The sequence below is a fragment of the Primulina tabacum genome, chromosome 5, assembly GCF_025594145.1.
Source record: "Primulina tabacum isolate GXHZ01 chromosome 5, ASM2559414v2, whole genome shotgun sequence".
Lineage (NCBI taxonomy): Eukaryota > Viridiplantae > Streptophyta > Magnoliopsida > Lamiales > Gesneriaceae > Primulina > Primulina tabacum.
This window is the reverse complement of record NC_134554.1, coordinates 3,543,726-3,556,991: the sequence shown is the minus strand read 5'-3', so window position 1 is coordinate 3,556,991 and position 13,266 is coordinate 3,543,726. Positions and strand designations below refer to the sequence as shown.

The 13,266-nt window shown below is 34.8% G+C and overlaps 2 protein-coding genes across 4 annotated transcripts; both read left to right on the top strand.

The window, feature by feature from the left end:
- Window positions 1-692: 692 nt before the first annotated feature.
- LOC142545582 (equilibrative nucleotide transporter 8) lies at window positions 693-2,559 on the top strand. Its single transcript, XM_075652841.1, has 2 exons — window positions 693-1,289; window positions 1,739-2,559. The coding sequence occupies exons 1-2, from the start codon at window positions 779-781 to the stop codon at window positions 2,440-2,442; spliced, it is 1,215 nt and encodes a 404-aa protein (XP_075508956.1). The 5' UTR covers window positions 693-778; the 3' UTR covers window positions 2,443-2,559.
- Window positions 2,560-4,084: 1,525 nt separating this feature from the next.
- On the top strand, window positions 4,085-12,243 carry LOC142545581 (CBL-interacting serine/threonine-protein kinase 24-like). Of its 3 annotated transcripts, XM_075652837.1 has the most exons (16): window positions 4,085-4,308; window positions 4,709-4,877; window positions 5,845-5,907; window positions 6,049-6,120; window positions 6,412-6,519; window positions 6,604-6,678; window positions 6,770-6,823; window positions 7,298-7,423; window positions 7,926-8,015; window positions 8,831-8,884; window positions 9,134-9,256; window positions 9,511-9,630; window positions 11,239-11,355; window positions 11,612-11,668; window positions 11,744-11,818; window positions 11,939-12,243. In XM_075652837.1, exons 1-16 carry the CDS (start codon window positions 4,268-4,270, stop codon window positions 12,032-12,034), a joined length of 1,440 nt encoding a protein of 479 aa, XP_075508952.1. In that variant the 5' UTR covers window positions 4,085-4,267; the 3' UTR covers window positions 12,035-12,243. The 3 variants fall into 3 exon arrangements, with proteins under 3 accessions (XP_075508952.1, XP_075508953.1, XP_075508955.1); XM_075652838.1 differs by lacking the exon at window positions 8,831-8,884 and having other exon boundaries at window positions 4,087-4,308; window positions 6,049-6,121; window positions 6,404-6,519; XM_075652840.1 differs by lacking the exon at window positions 8,831-8,884 and having other exon boundaries at window positions 4,090-4,308.
- The last annotated feature ends 1,023 nt before the right edge of the window (window positions 12,244-13,266 follow it).

The window sequence follows — 13,266 nt, the reverse complement described above, 5'->3', positions numbered from 1 at the left end:
GTCAGTGGGGTTGATATTGGTTATTTTCATGGGTCCGTATGAAATCGTGCGCGCGGGGCGCACGAAAATCAACGATAAATACTTGCACTGGTTTCGTTCCACCCGGTGCAGCATAGAAATTCTCCTTCTTATATATATAGTTAATGAATGATGAATACGGAGACAGAAATGGAAAATTTGTGCAGGTAAATTATATAGATATTTAAGGAAGCTATGAAAGAAAGGCTAGCTAAGCTAGCACGCACCAAATTGACGTGCACATGCATGTGACTTGAAGAGCATCATTCAACATGAAAATGTTAGCTAGTATTGTACCTCCAATCCTTTCGAGCACTCTAAATGTGTTTTGTTTGCGTAGCAGCTCGGGTAAGATTTACAAAAATGGATACAATAATATTAAATAAATAATAAATATATAAGTTACGTTATGCGATTATTATTTTTATTGTTACAATTTATTTTTTGACATATATGTTCTCAAACATATATTTCAGACTCTAGGACGTTCGTGAATCATGCACTTTGAGAAAGCTAAGCCAAACACTTTCTAATAACATGAAAATATTACATCAGAATTAGTTTTCAAAAAATACATTAATGTAAGAATATGAAGTCAATAAGAAACGTGATCCCATGCAAGTTCTGATAAAATTTCCCTCATATATATGGTGTGACACCATATTATATATGAAAACGTACGAAAAAACCACATCCCCACGAATTTCGAATGCGTCAATAAAACCAACACCCAACCCAGAAAATTAATCCACCTACAACAATGGAGGGTGGCAAGATTAATTCCATTCAAGACTCGGACTGTACTCCACCAAAAGACCCATACAAAATCGCATATATTCTCCATTTCTTCCTCGGAGCAGGCAACTTGCTTCCATGGAATGCGCTAATCACAGCCGTGGATTACTTCGGGTATCTTTATCCAAACAGACACATCGAAAGGGTTTTCTCCGTCGTGTACATGAGCTCTTCTTTGCTGGTTTTGATCATACTTTTGAGCTGGGATTTCTTCAGGAGGAGTTTGAGCTTGAGGTTGAGGATGAACTTGGGCTTCTCTATGTTTGTCCTGTCGTTAATGGCTACTCCGATAATGAGTTGGAGCTGGCGGAAAAACGGAAGAATGTTGAGTTCTGATGCGGCGTTCGACACGGTTGTTGCGTCGGTTTTTGTCTGCGGCATTGCTGACGGGTTGGTGGGAGGAAGCTTGGTGGGGAGTGCGGGTAAGTTGCCGAAGAAATACATGCAGGCCATTTTTGCCGGGACGGCTTCTTCGGGTAAGCAAGCCCATTAGTGGCTTTGGAGTAGTACTTGTGTCGACTGAATTCAAAAAGAATTATGAGCAATATTGAGTTTTTTAGAATAAAAAAATTCGATAATTAATAATTCTTGAAAAAATAGAACCACCACCCTTTAATCCATTTTATGACACATGTTCGAAGAGGAATTAATTTTTATGTCATCAGATCATATAATATTTCATATTTTACTGATTGTGTTATATAAGATTGGGCTCAAAAATCCAAATCTAGTGTAAATTAGATGTTTTTAGTAACTCATCACCGCGATTAGGTAATAACTCATTGTTTCGTTTCTGTATATCATCTTTCCATTTGTCACAAAAATTTAAGACAACGAAAAAACCTCTCAAAAATCCATTTTTTGAACTTTGTGTCTAATATTGAAATTAATATTTTACATATTTCATTGATTTGTTTGGTGGCAGGGGTTATGATATCTACGCTGCGGATCATAACAAAAGCATCGCTTCCTCAAACCCCGCAAGGCCTCAAAATCAGTGCACAATTTTACTTCATTGTCAGCTCGGTTATCCTGCTAATATGCATCTTCTGCTGCAATCTTCTCTGCAAATTACAGGTAATGCAGCACCATTACAGCAATCTCAAAGATGGGTTTCTGCCACTCGGTCTCTCACCGCCCAAATTCCTTCGAATTCTCACCAAAATCCGCTGGCCAGCTTTTGGGATCTTCATGATCTACGCAGTCACTCTCTCCATCTTCCCAGGGTTCTTGGCGGAGAATCTGGAGTCGAAGATCCTCAGAGACTGGTACCCAGTGATGCTGATTGCGACCTACAACTTGGCGGATTTTGTGGGGAAATCGCTGACAGGGATCTATGTCATGAACGGTGTCAGGAAAGCTACCTGGGGTTGCGTGCTGAGGATTATGTTTTATCCTCTGTTTATTGGTTGTTTCCGGGGCCCGAAGTGGCTGAGGACGGAGGCGCCCGTGGTGGTTCTGACTGCGATGCTGGGGATGAGTAACGGGTATTTGACGAGTGTGATTATGATTCTCACTCCGATGTCGGTGCCGCCGCAGGAGTCTGAGGTCGCCGCCATTGTTATGGCGGTGATGCTGGGATTGGGTCTGGCTGCTGGGTCGGTGATGGGGTGGTTTTGGATCATATGAATCTTCAATAATAATGATCTAAAAAAATTTAAGCAACAATTATTTAAGGTCCAATTCTGTAATAAAAATGGAATTTAGTTGATAGTCTCCTTGTTATGTATATCCAAATTAATTTTACTCTCTAATTTTTGTGATGAATATTTTTAAAATAGCATGATATTTACTCGTGAGACGAGTAAATCTTGTTTATAATTACAATAATCAACAATATTTTTGTAATAAAATTTATCATATAAAATTGATTAATGAGATTATCTGACAATTTTTTTTGTGTTTTTTAAAATAAAAAATCCATTAACTATTTATAAATCTTACAATTTGGATTGATTAAATATATATTTGATACTACTATTATTAAAGATTATTTAATTTAAATAAATTAAAATTATTTCTAAGGAGACTCGCTTTTAAATTTTTTACAATATAGTTGAATTTCATTGAAAAAAACGTGTCATTGATACAAAAATTTGTTATAGACATTAGAGTATTAATAAATATATATTAATATTATATCTGAAACATTTAATACTCGAATATCATATATTAGTAGCAATTTTCAAGTTTTTGTACCGAATTTTTTATCTGAAAAGAATATAATCAACATCAAAATTTGTTATATATATTTGTTACTAAAAAATTAATATATTATATATTAATAGTAATTAATTTTAGCACATTAGAGAAAGCAACTTTTGTCACATTAGTTGAACATTTTTCCATTTGTAAGACATTTATTTTCCAAATTCCATTTGACCCTTCACATCTATATAGCTACATAGAGAGTCTAAATAAAAACTATAATTTGGTGATTTTTTTCCTAATTAAAAAAGGCCCTTCACCCTCTAATTCTAATTTTCATATTTTTAGTTTTGGTTCACGTTTCTCTTTGCTACTTTAAGTTTTTTTAAAAAATAATGTTTTTGGCTAAATAAAAATCCTCACATGTGTGCATTTTTCAATTTCAAAAATTTCTTTTACACTTTCATCCACTTCGGCATATTAATTTCATTTCCAACTTTGTTCTCTCCTATGATTTTATATTTATATAAAATATAATTTTAAAACAAAAAAATAAATTTATTTATTTTAAAAAAGTATTATATATAAGCACGTATTGTGTGCATAAATTGCTAGTTCTAAGAATTAAACAACTGAGTTTACTACTCTGGGTTACTGATTTTAGGATATCGATTGCACATTTTGAATTGATTTAGACTCATTATACTGTTTTGGACATTATTAATTTTCATAAACCGGAAATTCGCCACATTTATTTTATATTTCTATGTGAATAGTATAATTTGAAATAAATACATAAAATAATCAGCTAAAATTCACTCAAGCACGAGTTCAAATAATTTCAAATTCTATTAATCAATGAAAAATATTTCAATCTTTCACCAGATATGATCAATTTTCGTTGTCCATCAATAATGTCCCACTTATGTGATTATTGAATAGATGCTTATGTATTTACAATGTCAGACGAACATATTGAGCACAATTGATAAACAACATATCAAAATTATATATATTTTAACGGTTGAAGACTATAGTTAAAGACGATAATTGTACTTGTGACCAAAGTCATTAGTCAAATATTACGCGTGAGATGATAAATAATTCCCTTCAAAGTCATTACGCAAGTATAAATCACCGTTTACTGGATCGAATGACCTTATAATTAATTATACTCTAAATTCTAAAACTTCGATCGAATTAATAATTAGTTCATGGATCGAGTTATTGAAATCAATCACGAATTTGAGCTGCAGCTCCGTCGATCGGATTCAGTTTTGCCGATAATTTGTGTTTGCCTGTGATAATGCAACAGCAATCATTTCTTTCCACCAGTTTTGAATTGCGGTGGGTAATTATTTTCGGTCGTGTTCAATTATTGCGATTATTTGTAGTTGATTAAACTAGAAATCTTTGTTTCAAAATTGTCTTTTTTTTTATATAGTAAATAACGTGCTTTTTGATCTAGGAATAGCAACAAAATTTTATTTTGTTGATGTTGTGTTCATTTCTGTTATATGAACGAGTTTCGTGGAGTTGATTGTCTGTAGAATTGTGGATATTACGATCATTTCTTTATAATTGATTGATTTTCTGTGTTTGAACTGCTTATGATCAATAATATTCACATAGAATTTGTAGATTGTGATCATTTGTTGATAATTGATTGAATTTTCTGTTCTTGAACTGTTCCTGATCCATACTGTTCGTATAGATTTCTACTGAGGCAAATTTACTATTGTTAAAGTGAAATGAAGGCAGTGAAGAGAAAAGTGGGCAAGTATGAGCTTGGAAGAACCATCGGTTCTGGGACTTTTGCGAAAGTTAAATTCGCACAAAACATGGAGACCAATGAGAGTGTGGCTATCAAAATCATGGCTAAAAGTACTATCCTCAGGCACAAAATGGTTGATCAGGTATCACATTATCTCTTCACTGATTGATCGTGCTGTTTGTTTGTTTGTTATTTTTATTTTTGGAAATAGTTCAAATGCAAACTTGTGAATTATGTTCATGGACTTTTAGGTTTCAATCCTCAGTAAATGAGTTCTTTGTCCATAATCTGGACTTATGTTACATCAATGTTTCCTCTTCAATTATACAAACCGAAATCAGGTGATCTCTGATATTGAGGAGCCTGGACCCAGTGTTAGGGGGTAAAGTTTTAATTAACAATTTTTGTGATTTTCAAAAAGGTTTATTCAAAAAGGAATAAGAGCGTTTCTCTAAACCTGGGGCTATTGTGTGCCTGCGACTGGATGTGGCTCCACCATTGTTGCAAAGTAACGCAGCTTATATTATTTCATGAATAAGTTTAATTAAAATAATTGGTTTGATAGACAAAGGTTTCGGCAATTTTGGGGATTCAAGGACTTTTTGGGCTCTTTTCAAAAGTATTAATCATAAAAATTTTAATGGGAAAAATTTAGCTGAAGTTCTTGTGAAACGATTGAAATTTATGTCTCCTATTCCTCAAGTCCCAAATCCCAAGATGCACGGACAGCTTGTGTATGCATCATCATCTTTGCTCTCAACTCACACAAGTACCACTGCCTCACTCTGTCCTTGTCAATCATTCAACTGGACATGGAAAATTCAAGATTTAGTACTTGAGAAATTAGTTTTTATGATTACCAAACTACTCTCACTATGAAAATATTCACGACGACAAGTGGCTGCACTCTCAGTACCCATGTAACTATGGGGGTTACCATAAAAAACTTAATGAATATATAGAAGTCCGCAGGTACTGCCGTAGAAAAATTATTTTGTTGATGTAATTGTTGTGGACAAGCAATACATGCAAATTCACGATGAGAAGCTACATACATTTTCTAATATTTGTCCTGTCAAGTTCTATTGACAACTTTTTAAAGTTAACAGATAAAGAGAGAGATTTCCGTAATGAAGATCGTCAGACACCCTTGCATAGTCAGGCTGCATGAGGTATGCCTTGTATGCTCATAATTTCCCTTTTTTGAGTTTGGTCTTTTGAACTTTACCAGAGGCATAGTTAGTTCTTTGCCACAGTACTACAGTAATTTTCTAGCGGCAGCCACGCTGATCTTATTGGTTCCTCCTTTGAAGGTTTTAGCCAGCCAGACCAAAATATACATCGTTCTGGAGTTGGTTTCAGGAGGAGAACTTTTTGATAGATTTGTAAGTTCTTTTGAAATCTTTTACAAAATGAGGTGAAATTTTGTTCATAGTTGTTTGTTCGTAGTAAGAATATTGAAGTCATTTTAGTGCACATAGGAATCCAGAATTAGTTATAGTATGGTACAGATCCATTTGCAACTGTACATTTGTATACTTGTTTTTAATTGTTGTAGAATCTATTTTAGAAGTCTACCTTGATCATCTATTGTTCATCATTGATGTTGGAAAACAGACCTCTTTTTCCATTTTATGCATACTTGGCTGTTTGTTCTGCATTACTGGGGTACTCAGGTTCATCAAAGAAGGCTTTCAGAGAGTGAATCGAGGAAATATTTTCAACAACTCATTGATGCAGTTTCACACTGCCACGGAAAGGGTGTATATCACCGCGACCTAAAGGTGTTAGTCATTTGTTGAATGACTTGAGTTTTGTAACTATCTTTTAAGTCAAGGTTTTGACTGTAGTTTGAAATCTCTGTGTAGCCTGAAAACCTGCTTCTTGATTCTGGAGCAAACTTGAAGGTTTTGGATTTTGGACTTAGTGCGTTGCCTAAACAGGTAAGGAGAATAAAATAACTTTCGACTATAAATCCTTTATGCTACTCGCTTGATTTGTTTGCTTTCCCCTCTGTGCTTATGACTTCACCAGGGAGTCGAACTTCTGCATACAACTTGTGGGACTCCAAATTATGTTGCACCTGAGGTATTGTTGTTTATCTTATCAACTATGTAGCACATAAAAAGTGTTAGATGATGAAAGTGATAGTATAGATTTCGAGAAACTCAGAAGGTATGTTTAAATTAAGGCAGATGGTAACACTTGTTAACATCAAATTTTGGTTGTGCAGCTGTCTTACTTACTGTGTTTGATCTTAAACACTAGCAGGTTTAGGTTCTTCTGAACTTCTGTTTATTTGTGTTGCCTTTGAACAAATAATATATTCGACCATGTTTGTTGAACACTAAATGATCAGTAAATAGCAATTATTTTGGGATTTATTCTCTTCTTAATTATCTGTTGTGAAACTTTGTTGTTTGTAGGTGATTTCAGTTGTTTGAACTCGATAAAACTTACTACCTAGAAGTTCACAATTCCTTGGTCCTCGTCTTACTACTGTTGAACAAAATCTGCCATCTTCAGTTCAGTTCTTACTTTCTATTTTTAATTTGTCTTTAGGTAATAAGTGGCCGAGGTTATGATGGCGCCGCTGCTGATTTATGGTCCTGTGGCGTTATCCTTTATGTGCTTCTTGCAGGACATCTACCATTTGATGAAACAGATTTTCCCTCCTTGTGCAACAAGGTTAATCAGTGACTCCTACTTTTCAGACATAACATAGTATAGATGTGTTGATGACCTTTGTGATGGATTCAGACACTTAAATTGTTTTATATGAATCACTGACATATATTGCTGTCCAGAAAATATCTCGACATTCCTTCCTTTCTTTCCTATTTCTGGACTAGTGAATTTTCCGTAGATATTCTACCAGTGAAGCTCTCGTGCTATCTAATTCATCGTTTTGCTAATGAGTTCTCAGCACATGTAAATACATTCAGTGAACTTTATGTTGGCTATAAACTGAAAAAAAAGGTAGCTTATGATTGCTACCCCTAGCTGAATCAACTCAGTTACTGTTAAATATTGGTTGCTGGTGACTAACGACTCATTTCATGCGCTTATCAGGCTTTATCGATGATTTAGTTTTCATCATATGTATCTCGCTTACTATGGTAGAAACACGGTCACAGGATATCCTGGTTGGCACCAATTTTTTTTCACATTTTCCTCAATTGCTGTGCAGATAAATACTGCCCAATTTTCGTGTCCATGCTGGTTTTCTCCAGCTGCAACATCATTGATACATAAAATCCTTGATCCAAATCCTGTAACTGTGAGTAAAGTAACCAGTACTTAATATTTTTTCACAGACCATTTAATGTATTTACCGTTTTTTTTGCTTTTTGAGCGCCGTACAGCTTAAACAATGCTTCTGGTTTACAACTTTTGTTTATCATGTGAAATTATTGGTTTCGGCATGGAATCTTTAACTCCTCAAACTTGGAACGATACGAGCTGACAATCTGGAAGTTCGGAACTATATTGTCCTTCTATTTTAGTGGTATTTTATTTGGTTCTAAATTTGAACTATTTCAATTGATTTTGTCCAAATTCAAAATATAATTAAGGTGTAGCAAAAACATTGCAAGATATATGTTGGTGAATTGGGGAAACTGAAGAACGATCTGGCATGCCCTCTGGTTAATGACCAGGAAAATGGGTTGGGTCACCCTTGCGCTTATAGAAAATGGAGTTAAAAGTTAGTAAATGTACTATCTTTTAGTTGGAAAATTGAGCCATATTTATGCTAATTCATTTTGCAGCTTCCATTATCAATCGTAGTTATATGAGGGTCCAATTAGAGCTTAACTTCTAATGAGAGAAACAATAGTGGGTTATGCATATGATGATACGATGCAAATCATTCACATAAATAATCAAGTGTGATAGTTTCAATGTTGTACATCTTATTCTTCCTTAATGATCCCGGTTATATTAAACAAATTTTTGGAATTATCTTTTTTGTTCTGTTAAATAAATGAAATAAAAAGAGTTCTCATTGGTTTCAGTTCCCCCCTTCCCTTTTGTCGCCTGCTTAAAAATCCAATTGTAGTTACAGCGAGTTATAATTACTTATATTTTGCTTAGTGCTTTTGTAGAATGCAGCTGCTCCTAAGTTCATTTTGTAACCTAGATTTCGAGGTTAGCATTTTCCATGTGATGTACCAAACTTTGGTATTTATGTGACGTAATTCAAGTTTACTTGAAAACTCTAGTGGAGAAAAAGAAGAATTGGACCACGTGACACCACTCCACAAATTAAAATACAGTAATCGTTCTGTTATGTAGTTCACTGGCCTTTTTCTCCACTTTTAGGAAAATTGTTTACTTTCCACTTGAAAATAGATTATCTAAATTCTGATACTTGAGATGGGTTTGCCGTTTTTGCAGCGAATTAAAATTGAAGGAATAAAGAGAGATCCGTGGTTCCAGAAAAATTATGTGCCTATTACACCTAGAGCTGATGAAGTGGTGAATCTGGATGATGTTACTGCTGTTTTTGATGGCATTCAGGTTAGATGATTTCGAGTTTTTGCTTTGTAAACTGTGTCCTTGGTATAAGAAAGATCCTCTTGTGGTTGAGTGTGATTTTTCAATTAAATAATTTAACAAGCTTAACTATATGCTATCATTTTGTTTCATGCTATGACCTGATCTCTGGTTGTTACATACCAATCAATTTTTTACCTTATACTACAAACAACAGAGCATAAACCCTTTGTTTGTATCAATTGATACCAAAATACTTTCGGTTGTTGCATTTGCAGGACAAATTTGTGAATGAGGAATCACAGAACAGTGATGATGGGCCTTTAATAATGAATGCATTTGAGATGATAACCCTATCTCAAGGACTGAACTTATCAGCCTTGTTTGAAAGGCGGCAGGTATGATGAGTGTCATTAAGGTTTTATCACCTATGTTCTTAAGCACAAAAAAGTATTTTATGCATCTTCTAAAATAACTTTTTAACAAAATTCAAAGTGGAATTTTATGGCAGTCATCTACCTAAAATACCCGGTATAATGATGATACGATTGCAATGTAGAAACTCTTCTGCGAGTAAGATAATTATGTTTATTGAATCTTTTGGCTGAAAGGAGGGAGTCATTTGGCACGGATTATGGGATTGGAGCTGTGTTTGACTCATCCACCATTACCGTTAATTAATGAGATGAGATTCCAATTGGCACCTAAGACCACATAAAGAAATGTAGTTTGGTCCCTGTTCCAAAATTTTATTTTATTTTTTGAATGAACATGGTCTATGTTCAATTTTACTTTATATCGTCGGACTATTTTGAAGCTTCCTGAATTGGATCTCTTTGCTCTCAAGGTTAAAACTCTAGTTATGCAAATAGTTGGCTAAATTGTATAACTAGAGTTGTACCTAAAATTTATGCTCATGAAAGAATATAAATTAAATGAAAAAAAATAAGAAATTTTATTTGCATCATTTACCACTTCAATCCAAATTTACAACTAAAGTTGTCGTGTCTTCTTTCTCTCTGAAGCGAGATAAAGAGATATGAAAATACACGGAATGTCTTTTTCAAATTATTATTCTTCTTATACCTGGGTTCTTGAAATTATTTAATTGGCCTAATTTTTTATTTTTTTTTTCATATGACTGTTGTACACTTCAATTCAATAAATATTCTTCAAATAGACTTTCTTTTACCCTTTACTTTTTTGAGCTCGTGGTGGCTTTCATCTAAATCTAACAGCCATCCGAAAGGAAGTACGGTGCTTGGTGCAGTGCATAGTCAACATTTTTTTTTTCCAATTGAAGGCCAGATGGTGCCATATGGCTCTAAAAAAAATGTACTGGATTCATAGCTACTCCGAATTTTGGTTTTCTGAAGCCCATTAAGCATGTGCTACTGTCTTTACTGTGAAAAGTAACCGTCCCCCTACTGGAGGAGCAATCAAAACGTGGTATTTTTGGACTGCGTAATGTTTTGAAAATTTTGAGTAGCAACTTTTCTATTGGCTATAATTTTTGAAAAAGTAGCAAGCTTTGGATCCTGTAACTATTATGAGACCCAAGGTTATATATTTGACTCCAATGAATTACAACGTGATATAACCATGAGACAAGATTGTTGTGAAATAATAATCACCCTAGCTAGAGTATTGATCGAAATATAGCGTTGGGCCGCTGTACAATTTAAAATATATGAGTTGTACTTTTGTCTATTAACAATAACTTTTGGTAAATGCCAAGCTCGATCTCGCTGTTCTAATCTCGTACTCTATATTCCAGTCTTGCTATCTTCTCAATCTGTTTGTACTTTAGGTCCTCTAACACATATATTGTTAAACTGTTTTGTCCAATAAATGTGTTAGAACTTCGAGTAATTGTTAGAATTTGGAATTAAAGCATTGAATATCGAATAATCTCATAAACTTTTTGTTGAATGTATGTGCAATGCGTTTAGTCCCAAGGAACTAGTCAGTAAGATAATTTTACCTTGTTTTTATCCTATTCACAGGATTATGTAAAGAGACAGACTCGTTTTGTTTCTCGCCAACCTGCGAAAGTTATAATATCAGCAATTGAGGCGGCCGCTGTGTCACTGGGGTTCAAGGCGCACACTCGAAATTACAAGGTCAATTTTTCTCCCACATTTTGACAAATGCTTTTATGAGTTTCTGGTTGTGATGTGCTGACTAAAAATAGTGTGATAACCTTGTGCGTAATATCTTTATAGCGAATTCAAATCTTTTGTGTCATACTTTCAAATATTTTTGAGTGTTTTGACATGGTAATGATGCTGATTACCGAAGGAAATAAATGAAGGGGTCTGAAATTACACATTTCTGCATTTTAGTGCCCTAATTCTTTGCAACTAAAATATCTTGCAGACAAGACTTGAGGGTTTGTCTGCTAACAGGGTCAGTCAATTTGCTGTTGTGCTGGAGGTATCTTTGATTTCAAAGAATTCTCGGTTTCTGGTTCTGTTAAAGAAAAATATACATCTTATTATCTTTTTAAAGGTTTTTGAAGTTGCTCCATCTCTTTTTATGGTGGACGTTCGCAAGGTTGCTGGAGACACCCTGGAGTATCACAAGGTCACCCTTATTTACCATCATCATCTGCTTTCTTTTCAATATTTGTAATTCTTCCGACAACTTAACATACTTGAACCTCACCAATTGTTTGATTTGTTCTTATCTGATTGCTTCATGCAGTTCTACAAACATTTATGTGAAAAAATTGACCGTATCATTTGGAGACCAAAGGTAAGCATGCCGAGCTCTACTCTGTTTCAAACAATGACTTGCTGACCCAACTCAATGGTGTGAAGCAAGTTGATGCAGAAATCTAGCCTAACTTGTTATATGGAAGATAATATAGGAGTAAAAATTGTAAGTTATGATGCGAAGATATTTGCGTGTACTGAGTGGTGTAGCTATGTAGAACTACTACCGTTACATTGGTATTACTTTGTAGAATATATGGAATTACTCTCAGAAATAAGCCGTCTTATATGTAATTTTTGTCGAGCATTTAAAATCTCTCAGTCATCAAACAAACATTACTCTTTTATGTATGTGGAGCTGGTTAAATCTAACTACTCTGCAGTGGCGCTGGATGGACCTGCGCCTCTCCCTCTTACATGTTCTTGACTACAAATAAAACTGATCGAATAGAACTAGGTGGTCATTTGATGCAGTCATTATTTTGTAAATGAACTATTATATTGTAATGGATTTTCGTTATAAAAAATCATCATCATATCATAAGAAACACTTTTAATTTATTTATTACTGTCATTAATTCGTCTAAACTAAGTTTTCAAAGTTACCAGAACTTCAACTGAATCTACCATAAGTCAACTAAAATGTAAGAAAATGAAAAATAAATTTGAAAACTCGATAAGTCTAGCTCTGGAATAGGTCGTGGTCATGTGGACCCAATAAAACCAGTACATTGAATCCATAAAACCCGACAATAACTTAATTCAAGTTTGATGACTTTTAAATATTGTTAGGTTGCGTTTGGTTTGGAGGATAAAATATACTAATGATTAATAATTAAATGATAAAGAAAATGATTGTTGTAGGAATGTAATATATAGTATTATGTTTGGTATGATTTTTAAGTGTAGGATAATTTTGAATTTTTTGATGAAAGGACAAAATTGCCCTTTCTTCTTTTTTTTCTTCTTCCACTCCGGCGGCGGCGGCGGCGGCGACCTTCCGGCAACGTCGGTGCGGTCAGCAGTCAACGGCGTCGGCGGCTGCCGGCCGGAAGTTATCGGTCGGCGGCGACGGTCGGTGGTCCGGCGTCGGCTGCCGACGGGGATCGGTCGGCATTCGGCGGCGGTTGTCGGCCGGAGGCGGCGGTCGGCCGGCGGCAACGGCGGTCGGTGGGTGATCGTGGCGGGAAGTTGGTGGTGAGTTTGGATATAGGAGAATGGTAAATTTGAAAAAATAGGAAGGATTAAGAGTTGGATAAATAATCCTAGGGGGTGAGGATGTATTATTTTAACCCACCTAATATAACCTAATCATTC